This window comes from Camellia sinensis, chromosome 13, assembly GCF_055761805.1.
Source record: "Camellia sinensis isolate YWXY chromosome 13, ASM5576180v1, whole genome shotgun sequence".
Lineage (NCBI taxonomy): Eukaryota > Viridiplantae > Streptophyta > Magnoliopsida > Ericales > Theaceae > Camellia > Camellia sinensis.
In genome coordinates this window covers 45,274,169-45,294,651 of record NC_138973.1, presented here as the reverse complement: position 1 = coordinate 45,294,651, position 20,483 = coordinate 45,274,169, and the positions used below count along the sequence as shown (strand labels likewise).

The 20,483-nt window shown below is 42.3% G+C and overlaps 1 protein-coding gene across 1 annotated transcript; it reads left to right on the top strand.

Annotated features, from left to right (window-relative positions):
• The first annotated feature begins 1,090 nt into the window (after positions 1-1,090).
• LOC145805345 (uncharacterized) lies at positions 1,091-8,600 on the top strand. The gene is made up of 3 exons (XM_082900464.1): positions 1,091-2,086; positions 2,590-3,078; positions 8,034-8,600. Exons 1-3 carry the CDS (start codon positions 1,091-1,093, stop codon positions 8,598-8,600), a joined length of 2,052 nt encoding a protein of 683 aa, XP_082756590.1.
• Positions 8,601-20,483: the final 11,883 nt, after the last annotated feature.

Below are 20,483 nucleotides of genomic sequence, written 5' to 3'. Positions count from 1 at the left end.
CTTAAAAATACATAAATGCTGAAGATTCTCTGGCCGCCCGCCAAGACTCCACGACCAAAAACCCAACCCTTAGAGAGAAGAGAAAGGAATCTGAAACCAGAACCACCCAATACACACAACAAATACCTCAATATACCGACTGAACCACTCGAGCTGACCGATCGGTACCTACCCGACTGCCCGATCGGTTCGCACGATACACACACCTCAACTCCCCAAGGAACAAGTCTTAAACCAGATCCAGCGGGATTACAACTTGAAATGGCCACAACCCTCACGCTCTCCTTTCAACCGGCGAGACCAATCTAAATACTGCCGTTTTCATCAGAACTACGGCCACAACACCGAGGAATGTGTTAACCTTAAAGACCACGTAGAAAGCTTTATACGCCAGGGGTGCCTCGGTCAGTTCATAGCAGCCCATCTCCAGTAACGGCCAAGGACCGAACCTGCTAGGGGCAACCGCCGACGTATCTTTCCCCGACAACCCGCACAACTTAACCAAGGCAATGATCGACCCCCGCCACAACCCCAGGCACAAGGCAACCCTGCATCCCCAGCTGGAGAGATCAGAGTCATTGCTGGCAGACTTGCGTATGGAGGACCATCCCATTTGGCCCAATGAGCTGAGCTCAAAAAAATCAGACAAGGCTCTAACAAAGAAGTCGCGACGTTGGATCTCCCCTTCAAGCACCCCAAGCAGTGGATGGAGCCCATCACCTTTACAAAGATCGATTGCACAGGCATCCGATACCCTCATGACGACCCCCTTGTCATCTCTGCTCTCTTGTCCAATTACAAAATTAGACGAGTGCTTGTCGACAACGACAGCTCTTCAGACATCATCTTCCTGAACGCCTACCGCCAACTCAAGGTCGGAGAAGAAAGTTTGTCCCCTCTCTAAACCCTACTGGTCGGCTTCATTAGGGATCGGGTGACCTCTATAGGCTCCATCGATCTTCCCATCACCATTGGAGAGTACCCACGACAAACCACCAAGTTACTCACTTTCTTTGTCGTCGACTGCCCCTCTGCTTATAACATCATCCTTGGCCGCACAACCCTGAATCCTTTTCAAGCTGTCACATCCATGTACCATCTGGCCATGAAATTTCCTACCGACCTCGGGGTTGGTACTGTAAGGGGAGAACAGACAGTGGCCAGAGAATGCTACGTCGCTTCACTCAAAGAGGTGAAGCTGAAGGAGGCCATGATCATCGAAGGACTCGATGTCAAAGACGAAGACGAGTTAGTCAGAGGGGAACCAATGGAAGAACTTGTTGAAGTCCCCATCGACCCTGCTAACCCAACAAAAATAACCAAGATCGGCAACCAACTATCCTCCCCAGCCAAGGACGACCTTACAGCCCTCCTAACCGAGCACAATGATATTTTTGTCTGGACCCATTCCGACATGCCGGGTATCGATCCCTCCTTCATCACTCATCGTCTCAACATCGAGTCTCACTTTCAACCCTTCCACCAGAAGCAGCGTGTCTTTCACCCAGAACGCAATGCCCTTATTGCTTCTGAGGTAGACAAACTACTGAAGGCACGGTTCGTAAAAAACGTAGACTACCCCAGATGGCTGTCAAATGTGGTCCTGGTCCATGAAAACAATGGTAAATGGCGACTCTACGTCAACTATTTCGACCTTAATCGAGCTTGCTTCAAAGATAGTTATCCCCTCCTCCGCATAGATCTGCTTGTCGACGTCATCGCTAGCCATCAGATGCTCAGTTTGATGGACGCCTTCTTCAGCTACAATCAAATTCTGATGCACCCGGCAGACCAGAAACACACCTCCTTCATCACAGACAAAGGAACTTATCACTATCCCATTCTGTCATTCAGATTGAAAAACGCTGGCGCAACTTACCAACGGTTAGTCAATGTCGTCTTTTACCATCAGATAGGTTGGAACATGGAAGTCTACATCGACGACATGCTTGTCAAGAGAAAACTCTCCTCCGATTATCTGACGGACCTGCGAGAGACCTTCGAAACCCTACGCAAGTATCACATGAAGCTGAATCCGGAGAAGTGCGCTTTCGGCGTAGGATCTGGAAAATTCTTAGGTTTTATGGTAAGTCCGCGGGGCATCGAGGCCAACCCCGAAACGATCAAGGCTCTGATAGAAATGCAGTCTCCCAGGACGGTCAAAGAGGTTCAACGACTCACCGGCAGAGTTGCTGCCCTCAACCATTTTATTTCCCGCGCAACAGACAAGTGTCTTTCCTTTTTTAAAGTCCTTCGACAGGCCTTTGAATGGACCACCGAATCTGAAGAGGCCTTTCAACAATTGAAGCAGTGCATAGCCAACCCTCCCTACTCTCTTAGGTGCTCTCAAGTGAGACCCTCTTTTTCCACTTAGTCGTATCAAACACTACAGTCAGTGCGACCCTCATCAAGGAGGACAGCTCAGTCCAGCGTTCGGTTTATTACATTAGCCGAGCTCTTAGGGGGGCAAAACAGAACTACCCTTTGCTAGAAAAAATGGCCCTTGCATTGGTCATAGCTTCAAGACGACTCCGACCTTATTTCCAAGCTCACTCCATAGTAGTCCTCATTTATCAACTTTTGAAGAAGGTACTGCAACAACTAGAATTATTCGGCAGACTTATGCAATGGTCTGTTAAGCTTAGCCAATTTGAAATCTCTTACCGACCTCGAACAGCGATCAAAGGACAGGCTATCGCCGATTTTATCTTGGAATTCACCAATCCCATTCTAACCACGCCCCCTCCGCCAAGGCAATTCAACACTGAGGCAGAAGATCCCTACTCATGGACCCTTAATGTCGATGGCTCATCTTGCAAAGAAGGCAGTGGTGCTGGCCTCATCCTCACCGCTTCCCAGGGCGGTTATTTCAAATGTGCCATCCGTTTTCTGTTCGACACCAGCAATAATGAAACCGAATATGAGGCCTTGATAGCAGGTCTTCGCCTAGCCAGAGACATTGGTATAACCCATATTCAAGTGTTCAGTGATTCCCAATTGATCGTCGGGCAAATTACGGGGGAATTCGACGCGAAGGAGGACACGATGCGAGCTTACAGGGATATTGCACTCCCTCTTGTTCGCCTTTTCAATACTTTTCATATCTGTGACAACCCTCACCACTATTTACTGATAATACCACTAATTACTGCTAAACTGTGACTGAACATGATTAAGTAACTGATTTGACTGACATTCTGAATTGATTGATTGAGTGTATTGGTTTAAACGCATTTCTATCTGTTTGACTGTTAATTGATCTGTTCATGTTTTAAGTGTCGAACTGTGAATTGAAGGCCTTATCGGCGACCAAATCTGAAATTGTTTAGTGTTTCATGTTAATTACAATTTATGTGATTTTATGGTATGTTTAATTGAAATTTGATTTGGTATGATTAAATTGGATTAAATAAGGTTAAATTACATTAGTTTGGCTTTATTACCAAATTGCCACTTAGTGGACAATCCTAGACCATTCTTTTTCTACTTCCCTCATGTTTGATATGTCATTCATTTCCTCTAGAGACCAAAAACGTGAGAGAGAGCTAGAGAGTTGGACGTAAGCTTGAGTTCATCAAAATTTGCTTGAGACTTAGAAGATTTGAAGGATTCATTGCATATTTGAGCTTCTACCTTTGAAATTGAGGACCTAAAGTAGAGAATTCATCATTAGAGTATAGAGTCAAGTTTTGGTTCAAAATGTTGAATTGAGTAGTAATTCTAGCATACATGTATGCATTGTTGAGTTTTGAGGTTGATTTCATGAAAATCCTCACATGCATGTCCATCTTCTAGTTTTGGTTCATGAATTCAGCATGTTTTTGGAAGGATTGACTCATTTGTTCTTGTATTAGAAGCTTTGAAGTTGATTAAATTCATGTATGTTGCATGTACATTATGTTCTTGAAGTTTTGTTTGGAAATGAGTGCAATAAAACTACCTTTGGGCTTTGATTTTGCAAATTGATCTTTGAAACATGTCATATTATGAGTTTTAAAGTGTTTTTCAAAAAATTAGCCCAAAATGATCGAATTTGATGCTTTAAATGTTGAGTTTCATGCTTGGAGACAAATCTGAAAATTCCAGATTTTGGATCCACGCTTAAGCAGGGAACTCCACGCTCAAGCGTACACTCTGAGTTCATGCAGTCCGTTTGAGCAGGGAAAGTAACGCTCGAGCGTGAAATACGTGTATCCAGTACTTTGCATGTATTTATAGTCCGCTCGAGCGAGGGAATGCACGCTCGAGCGAGGACTTGTGTCTCACGCTCGAGCGGGGGTCGAGCGCCCGTCGAACATGAATTTCATGCGTCCAGTACTTTTGCAGTCCACTCGAGCGTAGATCTTTTGTCTGCATGTCCGCTCGAGCTGAGAAAGCCACGCTCGAGTGGGACCCCTATTTCAGCAAAAATTTGAAAAGTATTTTAAAGTGCATCTTTGCATCCTCATTCCATCCTAGGCATTCATAGGCCATGTTTAAGGCATCTTAATGAGGATATTGATGTAGAACCACACCGAGTCAAGATAGGGACTAAGTTATTATTTTTCAAACGTGCAACTTAGTGTGTGTTCATCCTGTAACTGTGTAGGGTTGGCATCCGAGGACACTCACTAGCCTATCTGTAACCTAGAACTCTGTGAGTAACAATATTGTAAAGATATATTTAATGATGAATATTTTCTGAATGATCAACTGTACAGCTTTCTGAAATGATATTTCTTACTGAATGAATGCTTGTTCTATTTGCGAACTGTATTCGCGGCATCCATAGCAATTTACTGTTACTGTACTGTACTGCTACTATCACAGAGATCTCTATCGGTTCCCATGTTGGAACCACTACTATTTACTGATATGATGGCCATCAACTGACTGTTCGGTCTGTTAAGACCTACTGTACTGCTTTGCTATGGGATGTACCACATATGACTGTTATGACTGAATGACTGATATACTGTTATAACTGACTGTTTTAAATACTGAAAGGACATTCATTCTTAACCTCTTTACGTATATGTTATTCACTGGGCTTTAGCTCACTGTTTATATATATATATATATATATGTAGGTGTCCAGGTACTGGATCGAAACTAGGAGCGTTGGGTTTAACTCCCTTTTTGTCAAGTCAACCACTGTGCCTCACTGAGAGGTTCCAAGTCCTTAAAGCTAGGGCTTTTTGGGGTGTTTTAGATTCATCATTTCTGTCTCTGTTTTTGTATAGACTGGCTGTACCTATACTATACTGTTCTAATAAGGATTAGGTCCCTGTCCTGGATAATTGTATATGTATGTACATACTGCTTTTGTTCCAAATGTGAATGTGATATGAAAAGTCTTTTTGCATACAGACTGTCACAGCTCATTGGACATCTTTTATTACTATTTTGGCTTCCGCTAGCCCCTGTACTCTGTATTACTGTTATTACTGTTAAGCAAGCCTTCGATAATCATGGATTCCTGGCCGGTTACGGTGCTAAACCCATAGGGGCGAGTTTGGGTCGTGACAGAGTGGTATCAAAGCGATACTAAACCACGAGTTATACCGCACACACGTGTCCAAATGAGTTATAGGATGTCCTAGAAAAGTGAATAGGGCATTGCATGAGCATTGAAAAAAGTGTGTGTGGCCATGACATGAATATATGTGCTAATGTGTTAATATGTTAAGTATGCAACTGTCTATGTTTATAATTGCCATAATTGTCTATAGTGAAATGGATAACACAAGAAATGCTGATGAACCTTAATCATCTGAGGCCAGAATGGCAAGGCTAGAAAGAATAGTTGAACTGCTAACTGAGGCCTTAAGGCAACAACAGAACCAACGGGCCCCATCTCCTCCGGTACAGCTGGAACCGAATGTGAATGATGACATAATTACTCTAACACAGAAGTTCAGTAAAATGAAACCACCGTCATTCCAAGGAGGCCTCGAACTGCTAAAAGCCGAAGCATGGTTCCTAGAGACCGAGAAATTGTTTGAAGTCTTTCCGTGTTCTGAAGCACACAAAGTACTATTGGCTACCTTTACCTTACAAGAAGAGGCCAGAAGGTGGTGGATGCTTGTCCGTGACACCAATACTGCTATGACTTGGGCTCAGTTTAAGGGAGCCTTATTTGAGAAATACTTTCCATAGTGTGGTAGGGACCGAAAAGTTACTGAATTTGAACAACTGAAACAAGGCACTATGTCCGTAGCTAAGTACGAATCGAAATTCACTAAACTCGCTAGATATGCACCACACATGGTGGATACCGATTACAAAAAGGCCAGGAAGTTTGAATGTTGAAATCCTTGACAGGATAAATGTTCTGAAACTACTGAAATATGTAGATGTTCTTGACCGAGCAATAATGGCTGAGTCAAACATCGAGGCACTGAAACAGACTGAAACACCAGCAACCAAGTGGCATGGTAAGAGACGAGGCTTCAAGTTTAAGAAAGGCTGGAATAGTTCATTGAATAAAAAATAAAATACAGGGTCAACAACCAGTTCCAGTCAGAGAAGTGGTTCCATACCGCCTTGTTCTGAATGTGCTAAGAAACATAAAGGGGTTTGCTATAAAATATCTGGTGCTTGTTACAGGTGTGGCAAGGTGGGCCACATGGTTAAAGATTGCCCTTCTGCTCCTCAAGGCAATAGTAAAGCTGCAGTCAGAGCCACAGCATCAACTGTTGCACCGAAACCAAATCCGAAAGCTATCGGAAAAGAGCCTATGAGGCAAGGCCGAGTGTTTGCACTCGTACCGGGAGATGTACAGAATACCGAGACCGTTGTGTCAGGTATACTCTCAATTTGTGCTCGAAATGCATATGTTCTGATTGATTCGGGGTTTACACATTCATATGTATCGCATGTTTTTTTGCTAAAATTAAATAGACCACTGAACCTATGAACTATCTGTTAGCTGTATCTTTACCTGTTAGAGGATCCATGACTTGTGCTTATATGTACCCTGCATGTGAAATTATTGTTGGGGATGTTCATTTGTATATTGATTTACTGCCTCTGAATATTGATCACTTTGATGTGATATTGGGAATAGACTGGTTAACAAAATATCATGCCACCATAGACTGTGTAACGAAACAAGTTGTTTTCCGTCCACCTGGACTGCCTGAATTTGTGTTTAATGGGGTTGGAGTAGTACCTCCCTCATATCTGATTTCATCCATGAAAGTTTTTAAACTGATTAAAAAGGGATGTAAAGGGTATCTGTGTTGTGTATTGACTGTACCTACTGATGCTAAAACTGATATGAACAGTATTCCTATAGTCAGAGAATTTCCATAGTCAGAGAATTCCTAGATGTTTTTCCAGATGATTTGCCAGGGGATTTGATTGATAGGGAGATTGAATTCACCATTGATGTGATTCCGGGTACACAGCCAGTATCTAAAGCTCCTTACAGAATGGCACCGATTGAATTGAAAGAGTTGAAAGTTCAGCTGCAAGAATTGTTAGATAAGAAGTTCATCAGGCCCAGTACTTCACCATGGGGCGCACCGATCTTATTTGTGAAAAAGAAAGACAGCTCATTGAGACTTTGCATTGACTACCGTGAACTAAACAAGGTAACAGTGAAAAATAAATATCCATTGCCTCGTATTGATGATTTATTTGACCGGTTACAGGGTGCTCAAGTGTTTTCTAAAATTGACCTGAGATTCGGCTACCACAGATTGAAAGTCAAGATAGGGGACACTGAAAAGACTGCTTTTTGAACGAGGTATAGACATTACGAATTTCTTGTTATGCCTTTCGGAGTTACCAATGCACCTGCTGTATTTTATGGACCTTATGAACAGAATTTTCAAACCATACCTTGATAAATTTGTAGTTGTTTTCATAGATGACATTTTAATTTATTCCAAAAACACGAAAGAACATGAACATCATTTGAGAACTACCCTACAGACCCTAAGAGAACAGAAACTGTATGCTAAACTGACAAAATGTGAATTTGGCTCGATAATGTTATGTTTTTGGGACATGTAATCAGTAAGGATGGAATTTCAGTTGATTCGCAGAAAATTGAAGCAGTAGTGAATTGGTCTATACCGACAAATGTTAGTGAATTGGAGTTGCCAGACGACAAACAGCAGGCCGGCAAAGTCAGAGCCTGGTCGTCCAATTACATCCTCATCAGCGGCTTACTGTACAAACGTAGATTTTCACACCCATACCTCAGGTGCCTTGGTCCCACTCAAACGACCTATGTGATGAGGAAAGTTCACGAGGGCGTTTGTGGTAATCATTCGGGTGCCAGGTCGCTGACCCATAAAATCCTTCGCACTGGCTACTTCTGGTCAACTCTCAACCAAGATGCCACTGAATTCGTGGTTAAGTGTGATAAATGCCAGCGCTTTGCCAACGTCCCCCATGCTCTACCTACAGAACTAATTACACTCAGTAGTCCCTACCCATTCGCCAAGTGGGGCATTAACTTAGTTGGTCCATTGCCTACCGGTAGGGGCCAAACCAAGTTCGCTGTGGTTGCCATTGATTACTTCACTAAATGGATAGAAGCGGAACCCCTCGCCACGATCACTGAACGGAACACAACCAGATTTATCTGGCAGTCGATCGTATACTGATTTGGAATCCCTCAAGCCATCGTCTCAGACAACGGCAAGCAATTCGACAATGCCAAGTTCAAGAAATTCTGTGTAAAGGTCCACATTCAGCCATGTTTCTCCTCCCCAAGTCATCCCCAAGCCAATGGGCAAGTCAAGGTCACCAACTGCTCTCTCTTGAAGATCATTAAAACTAAGTTGGAAGCCGCTAAGGGACTCTAGGCTGAGGAATTACCAAACGTACTTTGGGCCTATCGCACTACCTCCCAAACCCCTACTGGGGAGACCTCCTTTCGCTTAACATGCAGCGTTGAGGCGGTCATCCCAGTGGAAATCGGCCTGCCGACGCCGAGGGTTTTGCACCCATATCCAGAACTAACTGAAGAATTGCGTCGGGCTGATTTAAACCTGATTGAAGAGCTCCGAGAGACCATTGCTGTTAGACGAGCCTCATATCAACAAAAAATGAGAACACACTACAATTGCAAAGTCCGACCGAGGGAGTTCGCAATTGGGGACCTAGTCTTGCGCGAAGTGACTATTGCCACCAAAAATGCCGCTAGGAGCAAGCTAGCAACCAAATGGGAAGGACCCTACATCGGTAAAGCCAGCCCTCGGCCGGGCACTTACCGACTCCAAGACATGGAAGGTAGAGACCTCCCTCATCCCTGGAACACCGAGCACTTGAAGCGTTATTTCCAGTAAAATGACGTCTCCTATTTTTGTATTAATCAAATTATTGTATGTTCTTTTTGACAATCTACACACTTGTTCGTTTTTGTTCTTTCCATACATGGTGTAAACTTGTGATCAATAGGCTACGCCTTAAATGACAATGACTTTATATCTCCATTATCTGCGTTGTGTTTCAATAACGGCTTATAGCCAGACTGAGCACGAAGAGCTCAGCCAGACTGAGTTAGCTAAAGCCTCAGCTAGACTGAGCACGAAGAGCTCAGCCAGACTGAGTCAACTAAAACCTCAGCCAGACTGAACACGCAGAGCTTAGGCAAACCGAGTTAACTAAACCCTCTATGCGACAGAGCCCTCCAAGTCTTAGTCAGAACTCGAATGAACAATTCGGCCGGTCCATTTTCACAATTCAATATTACGACATGGTTACCATACTTATTTAAAATCCAAGTTCATGACCATCCATTTTCACTAGTCATACAAGTTACCCTGTCTGCCCATTTTAAACATTTTTCACATCATGGTTTACTTACGAAATTTCATATTACTTAGCTGTTACAAACTTTCATATTACAACATGGTTTGCCCATTTTTAACGTTTTCACTGATCATCCATGTTTAACATGGTTTAATATTTTCACTTTTCACTGATTGCCCATTTTGACCATTTTACATCACAATTTACTTACAAGTTTCACAATTTACTTACAAGTTTCACTTTTACCATCTCAAATTTACAACTCAGAATAACGACAACAATAATATACAAGAAAACTCGATGTTTTATTCATAAAATTACGCTTTCATACAAATCGTAGCACAAAATTATATGTAAACACACACAAAAAAAAAAAACAAAACACACAAACACTAAATTTTTACACAAATCACTCCTCACTAGTGGCAAGATCTTCCTCTTCAATCCCCTCGTCCAAGGAGGTCTGGGCGACGTCGTCTTCGCCTATCTTCACGAGGCTGAAGTCTATGTCTGGGCACAGCTCTTGCGCCTTATTTTTGAAAGTCATCCAGTCGCTATCCCAGACTTCGCTCATTTTGTGCTTGTAGAAGTCAGACCGCTGGAAGCTCTGGATCACTTCCTCTTCACTTCTACATCCAACGGCTGCTCCCGATGGCCCAGCCCCCCCATCTCTCTCATTTGCCAAGCTACTGGCGACAGCGATATCAATGGCCATCTAATAGTCGGCGGACCCCTTGAATTGCTACAGCTGCCATACACAAGTCGGGGTACGCCGCCCTCTCAGATGCCAATTTGGCCCTCTCCTCCGCTAGGGCTTTCTTCAATTCCGCAATTTGACCATCGACCTCTTCCTTGTCCTTGACCGCCTGGTCACGCAGTTCCTCGTTGTTGGTCATGGCCTCCTCCCACCTCTCGTTGGCAGTGGTGCAAGCTTGCTGGACCTGTTCTAGCTTCCTCTTCTCGCCCGCCAACTTGAACTCTAGCGATACTGCCTTGTGGCACTCCGCTTCGAGCTCTGATTTGGTTATGAGGAGCTCGGTATTAGCTCGCCCGACTGAGTAGCTCTGCACCAATGCCAACACTTCCATGTTCTTTTTGGGCATACTCTAACCCCTTCACGCATGCGCTCCGAGCGGCCCTCCTCCAGCCTGCTGTCTCAACCCTTAGGTTCTGCAGTTACGACTTCACCTCTTCCAGCTGGGCCCTCAGTGGCTCTACTTCTATCTTCGAGCGCACTACTTTGTTCATCAAGACAGTTGCTAGGGTCGCTGCCTCCATCTGGGCTGAGCAAAACCCCCTCAGAAGGTCGGCCTCTGTCAACCGCGCCATTGATCGCACGACCGCATCCTCCACTACACCAACAAGGCAGTCAGTTGCGACCCTGGCTTCCTCCCCTTTTGCCGAGCGACCTGTCAGTGCGCACTCGTGGTACAACGTGGTCGCCAACGCGACACTCGTCTCTAGTTTACTGATCCCAGTCTTCTCTTCACTAGGACTGGGGGTTGCTTCTGGTACAGGTTCTACCATTGCCACCACATGGGCACTTGGGCCCAAGTGTTCTTTCAGTACTTAGGCACTTGGACCTTGTCTTCCTTCGCCACTTGGGTGGTCTCCCCTTCTGGAGTTGCCTTCACCCTTCCCTCCTTCATCTTCCCCACTATAGGGGCGTCCTCGCTCCCAACCTTCATCTTTTTCAAGACAAGGGCGGCTTTTCCCCCCTCTATAGCCGCCCTCTTCTTTCTTGTCTTCTTCAACAATGTTTTCACTTCCTGCTTGCCCCTTTCCTTCAGCGGGTCTACTAGGGGCAGCAGTGTGGCAAAGTCAGTTAAGACTTTGTCTCCTAGCGGTTTAGGATGCGGTCGGACCCGCTCCTTTATCACCAGTTTAGGGGCAGGCCCCAACTGTGTCTCCTGATACTTGTCCGCTTTGGCGAACGCTCTCTTGTCTTCTATCTTCTCTGCCTTCGTCTGCGCCTATAGCTCCTTCCTCGCTGGATCCTCCTTCGTCGGCTGCGGTTCCAGTCCTAGGGCAAAAAGGTTGAAGGAAGGATCAGCTTATCCTACTTCACCCCCTTCTCCTCCCTTTACTCCTTCACCTTCACCTTCTTCACCCTATTTTCAGCCTCCATATCCAACTTTGGCTCCACCAATTTTGTGGGGACTTTCCATGTTGTGTGAACTCATCTCCCACTGTTCGCTGATACATAAAACCATCTCGACCTTCACCCCTTCACCGAAGATGGCAAGCCTGCCACTAGACCCCGGCCCGCCACTGCCTGCAAGGTCACCCACGTCTCCTGTTGACTGGGGGCCTTATAGCAGGAGAAGAATTCCTCCACCGTCATTGTCGCTTCATTGTTGCCCCTCCGGTAGCCTGTGGCCTGGCGCTCGCACAGGCTATTAGTATTTTCCAGGTGTTCGGCATCAATTGCCCTGGCGCCACCTCTAGCTTGTTAAGTACGTCCACCAATATTTGGGGGAGTGGTAGCCTCAGACCTCCCCGCAGTGCTTCCTCGTATAAGGTGAATTCTGCCAGCTGTACATCTGACGCCCTCTCCTTAGACGTGGGTAGCCTCAACACTATTTCTGCAGGAATTTGGTACTTCCTCCATACCTCCTCTAACTTCTCCGTCGTAAAAGTAGATTTGTCTACCTTGGTGTGCCAGTGGTCCGGCTCCACTTAGATAATTGGCCTGGTGGCCGCGATCATCGTTGTCGAACTAGCCCGTGCCCCTTGCGCAGCTCCCCTCTCCTCTCTCTGTTCCGCTCGATACTGTTCCACCAACTCCACTGCGTCGTCTTCCCCCAAAGAGTCTAGTCTCATTGTTGGCACTTCATCTCAAGCCATTCCTCCTACGTGTCTGCGTATAGCTTCGGACGCTGGCATAAGGAAGTTCGCAAAATGTTGCAGAAACGTATCACACAAAACAAATGAGTTCACTTCTGGGATGAGTTGGTTTTTTACAATAAGGTAGGTAAAGCGAATAACTCCAAATGCCCATGGTTTGCCTATATTCCAAGGGTTAAGATTAAATTTGGCCAATTTGAAAAATTTTGAAAACTTCCCCCCCCGGCCTCTTCAACGCCCTATATCAGCATATCCCTTCATTTCCTACTGACGCATCACTTCCCTTATTATGGGATTGTGCCACGTGTACGACCATGATCCATTACTCTCTCCCCCTTTTCTGTCTATTCCACTTCACATCATCACGTGCCCCGTCTTGCCTCGAGCCTCGCGCGCCGCCATTCCTCTCCTCACTCGGTTACCCTCCGCGGTCGGCCCCTCCTCGCAGTCGGCCTCCTCACTCGATCACCCTCCACAGTCAGCCTTTTCACTCGATCACCCTCTGCAGTCGGCCTGCTCACTCAGTCACCCTCCGTGGTCGGCTTTCTCCCTTGGTTGGCCCTCCTCGCAGTTAGCCTCCTCACTCGGTCACCCTCTGCGGTCGGCCTTCTTCCTCAGTCACCCTTCTCATTTGGCCCATTTCCATCGACCTCCACAACTCCCGTCTTCTTCCTTATTCCTTTCGTTGGACTGAAGTTGCACTTGGGAATGGGGGACTACTGACATAAGTGGGTCTATAGGGGCTTTTGGCCCACCACTCAGAGCCCAATACATAATTCAAACACTAAAGCCTAACATTGCTAGAGCCCAACGTTGCACCAAGGACCAATGACATCTAAACATGTGTCAAGAGAAGAACTAGCTACATAAGCAGACAAAGATCCTGCAAAGTTATTAGACCACATATCAGCCATTAATGAGGTTCCCTGCAGCATTTAATGCGATAACCCCTTCACGTCAGAACAAAATAGCCTCACCATGAATAAGGCAGGCTAGAACATAGACTTTCGGCCAACATGACAGGTCGGAGTGGATAAGGAAATTATGAACAAAAGATATAAGCAGGTTTCTAAGACAAAGAGAAGGTTAAGTTCTTTATCACCATCCTATCTCTATATTCCGTTCATTTCTCTTCACTAACTTGCTCGTCGGAGGGTTTGTCGGGGGACTCTCGTTCCTCATTGGACTCTTGTGCAGGTTCCTCAGTGGGCCCAGCAATCGGATGACGACGTGGGAGGCCTAGATCAGCCCGACCCGTTCCTTTGGGACGAGTTTGATTTAACTAATTTCATTATTTGTATATGTTCTTAATATAACAATGCATTACGACACGTCATAATCAAAATATAAATTAATATCATTATTTTAAAGTTTTCACCGTAATTGTTTAGGTCATCTTCAATCCAGACTCACAATTTGATAAAAATCATTTTCCAACCGTTTCATCACATTAAAATCAAATGAAAGAGATGTATATTTTTCATCAAATTAATTTATCGTTTAGCCTTTTATCAAATTTTGTTGGTAACTGTTAATAGACGATCGACCGTATGACTGAATTTTTTAGCCTTATAAATTGAAAATCTACTCTAGTTGAACGACCAATCAAATTTGATGAAACTTTTAGTTTACTATTAAAGTGCATCATATAAGATCAATTTTTTTATTAAATTTAAAATTTTAATAAACTATTAGAGATACTTTTAATGAGTTTGCTTCAATCTCATCATTCAACTTATCACTTTTGCTTAACCTATCACTTTTGTTTTTAACAAACACATTGGACTTACCTTCTTATCCAATAGACTTCAACTTTTTTTTTTTTTTCATATACCAAAAGCTTATCACCGTTAAACCATCCTTAAAGTTGAAAACTTGGTCTTGAGATGATCGAATTGGATTTAATTGCAATTACAGGTGTGAGATAAATCAACCCACGCAAGGATGAACTCCTAGGGAGTAACAGGGAGACGATTTAAAAAATTTCATTTATATATATTGATATTAATTATTAATTATTTTTAAATTATACAAATTTGCTCTTTTTAAGTTGTAAAAGAGATTAAATGGTTGCATGACTTATATATGAAAATACAGGATTTGAACTATAAAATTTAACAATTTGAACCCCAAAAAAATTGATTGCTCACAACTAAGGTTCATAAATTGTAACACCTGAATTTTTAATTTAATACCATGATTATATTAATTACTCATGAATAAGAAAATACATATATATATATATATATATAAAGGGAAATAATAATAATAATAATAACAAAAATAATAATAATAATAAATAAATAAATACAATTCCTTAGTATATCAAAAAGTGAAAATTAGAAATCTTTGTTAAAGGGGTAGATTATGGGACACCACATTTTTAATATTAAATATTTTAGAAAGTGGTAAGCGATGTTTTATAGTTTGGCAGTGAGGTTTTTAGACGTGAACTTAACTTATAATCATACGTAATTTTAGAGATCATTATGAATTACCAAAGAGAGTGATAACCCTTAGAATTATACGGAGCCAAATGTAATTAACTTAGGTGACTCTTGGACAAGTCATGAGGTAAGGGTCAAGGGGTAGGACAGGTAGCGTCACTTCTCAATAGAAACATGGGAGCTACGTGTTAACAAATGGCCTTACAACCTTAAGTGTGTAATAACCTTGACCCGTAATTAGCTACTAATCAGTAATTAAGGATGTTAATTAAGTGAATAAAATAAATTACGGGATTATTATGTAAATTGCATGAGGTTTGGCTTTCTATCTGTTGCTTGTAGAAATATCTGTTTAGAATTCTGCTTTGATATGAAAATTGAAAGCCTTATCGGCATCCGAAACCGAAATTGACCATATCAATGTGTTATTTGGAATTTTTAGAATCATTTGGCAAATTTTATTAAAAAATTGATTCAGTCTGATTCGTTAAGTTGCGTTTGGCTAGCTTAATAATCCAATTAATGCATTTTTGACATCATAGCTTTATATATATGGGCCTTAAACTCATTTTGAGCTCATTTCTTTTACCCCTTAGTGCATAAATTTGAGAATACATTCTAGAGTGAGAGTGAGACTCCATTTTAGAGAGAGAGTGTGTGGATTTAAGGAAGAAGTGAAGAATTTTGCTAGAATAGCTCAAGTTTGGCAAGGATCTTGTGTAATTGAGGGCTTTTGGTGAGCATCTAATCCATAATTCATGAAGAAGTTGTGTTATAAAGATGCATTCATGGAGTTGTTAGGATCATTTGCATGTCATTTACATATGGTTGTGAAGAGGATGGAGGATTTGACTATACTTCCACTTGCATGTGTATATATATGTAGAGGTTGTCATTTGAGTTTGATTTTGAGCATCTAACTTATTTTAGGAGTTATTTGGTGCATGCATGTTAGAATCACCAGGTTTAATCATTGAAATTCATGTTTTGAATTGCATGCATGGAGTTGATAAGCTCAAATTTACTAACTTCATGAGTTTTAGAGAAAAGAATTGCGCGTTCTACATACATGAAAGTTTTGGTTCTAATTTTGGTAAATTCATGGGTTTTGACTAAAAAGAATTGATGAAAATCATACATTCATATTTATGAATAAGTTTTGCAAGTTTATGAACAAGCCATGCACGAATTTGCCATTGAAATTGCTTTTGAAACTCAAAACCTTGTTTTGGAAAAACCCAGGATTTTGCAGTTCGCTCGAGCGAGGAAACCTGCGCTCGAGCGGAGAATGCGAGCTCTCAGTATTTTTTTTCAGACATGAGCTCTCCGCTCAAGCGACCACTTTGACGCTCGAGCGAACCCTTTGCATGTTGTTGATCCGCTCGAGCGTGAGAGTTGTAGCTCGAGCGTGGATTGTAACCAACCAGTACTTTTTTCCAAGTTTACAGGTCGCTCGAGCAAAGGAAGTCACGCTCGAGCGACCCCTCTCATTTTGCATGTCCGTTCGAGCGAGGAAGTATACGCTCGAGCGGGGACCTTATTTTCAGAAAATTTGCCTAAGTGTTCCAATTCATGTTCTGGCATCCTCATTGCATCCTAGGCATTCCTAAGCCTTAATTAAGCCATAGTAATGAGGTTATGGATTAGAAACACACTAAGAAAAGAATGTACTAAGTTTCGAGACTACAAGTGTGTGTGTGTGTTAGGCAATGTGATAAGAAAGAATAAGAACCAATATAGTGAAAGTTAAGCCTTAATGGCCACTTGAATGTGTAATGATAATACATGCTTGTGTTATGTATTTTGTGATTGTAGGTCAAGACTCGAGGATTGATTGGCCACTTACTAGAACCACTGTGAGTAACGTTGTCGTAAAGATACGTTTATATGAAATTATGTTCCAAATGAAATGTGATAAGCTATGATTTCTGAAATGATATTTGGTTTCGTGAACGAATATTCCATGTTTGAAATCTATTATGGCATCCTTAGATAGTCCCAAGTCATGAGGGACGACATGAAAATGCGGGTCCATGACATACAAATAATTACGAAATCTCGTTAGCCACTTCATTGTGATGATATGTGTTTAATCGGTATTCGAAACCGATTACTCTAGTCGGAAGACGTTCTGTGATGTGTTCTATAGGATGTACCATTATTATGTTTTGATATGAGAATGATTATGCTCTGATCTGTTTTCCGCTTATGATATGTTCGGATTTCATTCACTAATCCCTTTACCTTAATGTTATTCACTGGATTTTAGCTCACTGTTTGTATATATATGTAGATAGGTGAACATTTTGGAGTGCAACCCCGAAGGCTTTTGCCTGGTGCTGTGTTTCTATTGTCAACCAACCACTGCGCCTCACGTGGAGGTTCCCGAAGTGTCCTATGTTCAGTCCTTTGGGTTCTGTATATGTATAAGACTTGATTTGATGTTGTTGGCTGTACTTAAAATACTGTAATGTGTGTGGGTATAACGTATGGTTGACTATCGGATATGTAGATAAAGTTTTAATTATTCTGTTTCATATAAGTCAGCACAGCTCATTGGATAATTATATTTATGTATTTGCTTCCGCTAGCCCCTTAATTTTATTAATCTGTTCAGAGGCCTTCGGTAATCCAAGGATTATTGGCCAGTTACGATGCTAAACCTATAGGGGCGGGTTTGGGTCGTGACAGAGTGGTATGCAAGAAATTGGGGCTATAAATAGTGAAGTGCCGGTGTAAGCAAAACAAGGAATTGAAGCTTATAACATGTGAAATACCCGTGAGTTTCGAAAAGAAAGGAAGAAGATCGATCAGATTAATAGTAGCTGGGAGTTTGTAGTAGGAAAATAAAGGCTAAGGGTCAATCTTAAGGTGAGTTATATTATACCTTGGGTCACCATAATAACCATTGGCCCCTATTTGGCCACTTTGTGGTCCTCTGTTTGTCATGGATCCATTGACCCCTGTTCTGATTGTCACTCCAGTGACCGCTGTTCTGTTCTGTTCTGTACTGTGGTTATAGTTATTTACGTAATTCTATATTTCAGTTTCTACCACTTAATTATTTGTTTATTCAACTTAAATTATGTTAATATTTTAGCTTAAATAATTATCCATGGCTATTTTGTGCCCCTATACTCACAGTATAATATTTCTCACTCTGCTATGTGCTTATAGCTGTTACCCTTTTCAGGTGACGAGATTTAGAGGGATCACGGTAGGGGATAAATCACAGTATTTTCTTTTTTGTACTATTTGTATTTCTAATTGGACTCTTGTAATAAAATAAAAGCCCAAATGACTATTTTTGTCTCTTTTTGATAAACTTTTGGTACCAATTTATTTTATTTTAACTTACTCAATTTATCCGTTGCGCTACTATTACAAAAATTTTAGAATTATTTTATTTTTTTATCTTGTTGCGACGCTAAACCTTTGGGTACCGGGTTTAGGTCGTGACAAAAGTGGTATCAGAGCAATGGTTTTGGGCACAAAAAAAAAAATACTAATAATAAATTTAACTTCATATTATTATTTGATATTATGGTATGTGTTTTTCAAAACAAAAAAATTTATTAAATTGTCTAACACAAGTAAACCGTGTTATAAATATTTTTGGGCTAAGTTTTCCTGTGGTGTAGGAATGGCAACCCTAATGGAGTTATTTTGATTCAAGCCCCCAAGAGCTCATCTTATCCTGAACTTATTAGAAGGCTGGGGTGATTCGGAGAGTCTTGTCAAGCAAGCCCACCCGACACTTGACCGACTCATAGGGTGACTCGTGTATTTGCAGGCCGACCCCGATAAGGATTTCTTTTTTTGGAGTCTGCGCCTAGGCAACACTCATGAGAGGTACATAGGGCTGACCCACATTGTTGGTCTTGCTCCAGACCTAGGACAGCCGCATTTTCTGGTTGCACCTCTACCCCTGGGCTTGGCGCAGAGGAGAGGACATGCATATCCTAGCAGCCACATTCGCATTACGACACCTCCTCCACAGCACATTGTCCAGACCCCAGCTATGGACTTTACTAACAATATATCATACTTGGAGATAGCGGTACGAATTATCAGACGGGAGTTTTGGGGTTATGATCACGGTATTCCTATCTACATGGTCTGGGTAGTATGGTAGTGCTTTGGAGTAGAGCTCAATGGGTGGAAGTTTGAGAGGACATGCATATCCTAGCAACCACATTCGCATTACGACACCTCCTCCACAGCACATTGTCCAAACCCCAACTATGGACTTTACTGACAATGTAGCATACTTGGAGATACTGGTGCGAATTACCGGACGGGAGTTTTGGGGTTATGATCACGGTATTCCTGTCTACATGGTCTGGGTAGTATGGCGGTGCTTTGGAGTAAAGCTCAATGGGTGGAAGTTTGAGCCCCTCATGCAGAATGAGTTCATGGGGTTATTTTATGGGCCAATTTTCTAGAGCCAGTTCTCATGGTGGCCTAATGGTCCTTTCTAGACATCTAACCAGGAGATCCTTTTTTTTTTTTTTTGTGAGCTGACCATGATTAGTCTAATCCTTCTGTTTTTGTATTAATAGGATTAGACACTAACTCTTGACTATATTTTAAGTACATTGTACTAATACGTTTTCTTTTGTATAAGTAAAAATGATATATGTATTGTTATAATATCTTGTGCATCATAGATATGATATTATGATAATTAAATGTATACTAAGTGGTTCAAAAAAAAAAGGGGAGTTCACTAACCGTTTTCACCTTGTAGTAATGGCTAATGATAGAAATGGAACCGGATCATCAGTCAGTGGTACTGATCCAATAGAGCAAATCATGGAAAGAGCAGTTACTAGTTTTCTGCGAGCCCTGCAAACCAACATTAATAGCGGATTGACTGAACGACGAGAAGAGCCAACTACTATAAAACAGTTCCAGGATTTGAAACCTACCATATTCACCGGCAGTACAAACCTACTGGTCGTAGAAGCTTGGGTCAGAGATGTGGAGAAAATTTTCCACGCACTACCTTGCACAGAAAGGCAGAAGGTGACTTTCGACACATTCACCTTCAAAGACAATGCACAAGAATGGTGGCTTCTTACCTTGGAGAAAGAAGATATTGTGACTTGGGCAAGATTCTTAGAGGTATTCTGTGAAAAATACTTTCCAGATTCACTGCGGGAACAGAAGGTGGCATAATTCATATATCTAAGGTAAGGAACCATGACGGTGGCTGAATACGAGAGCAAGTTTACGTAACTGGCTCGATTTGCGACATACGTCATCCTATCGAAACGCGAAAAACCAAGAAATTCGAAGTAGGATTGGATACTAAAATCAAGGACAGGCTTGAGGTTTTGAAACTACCAACCTACGCGGAGGTGGTGGATCGAGCATACATTGTAGAAAAATGGATTAAAGCCTTGCGCTACAGGAAACCAAGCCAAATGAAGCGAT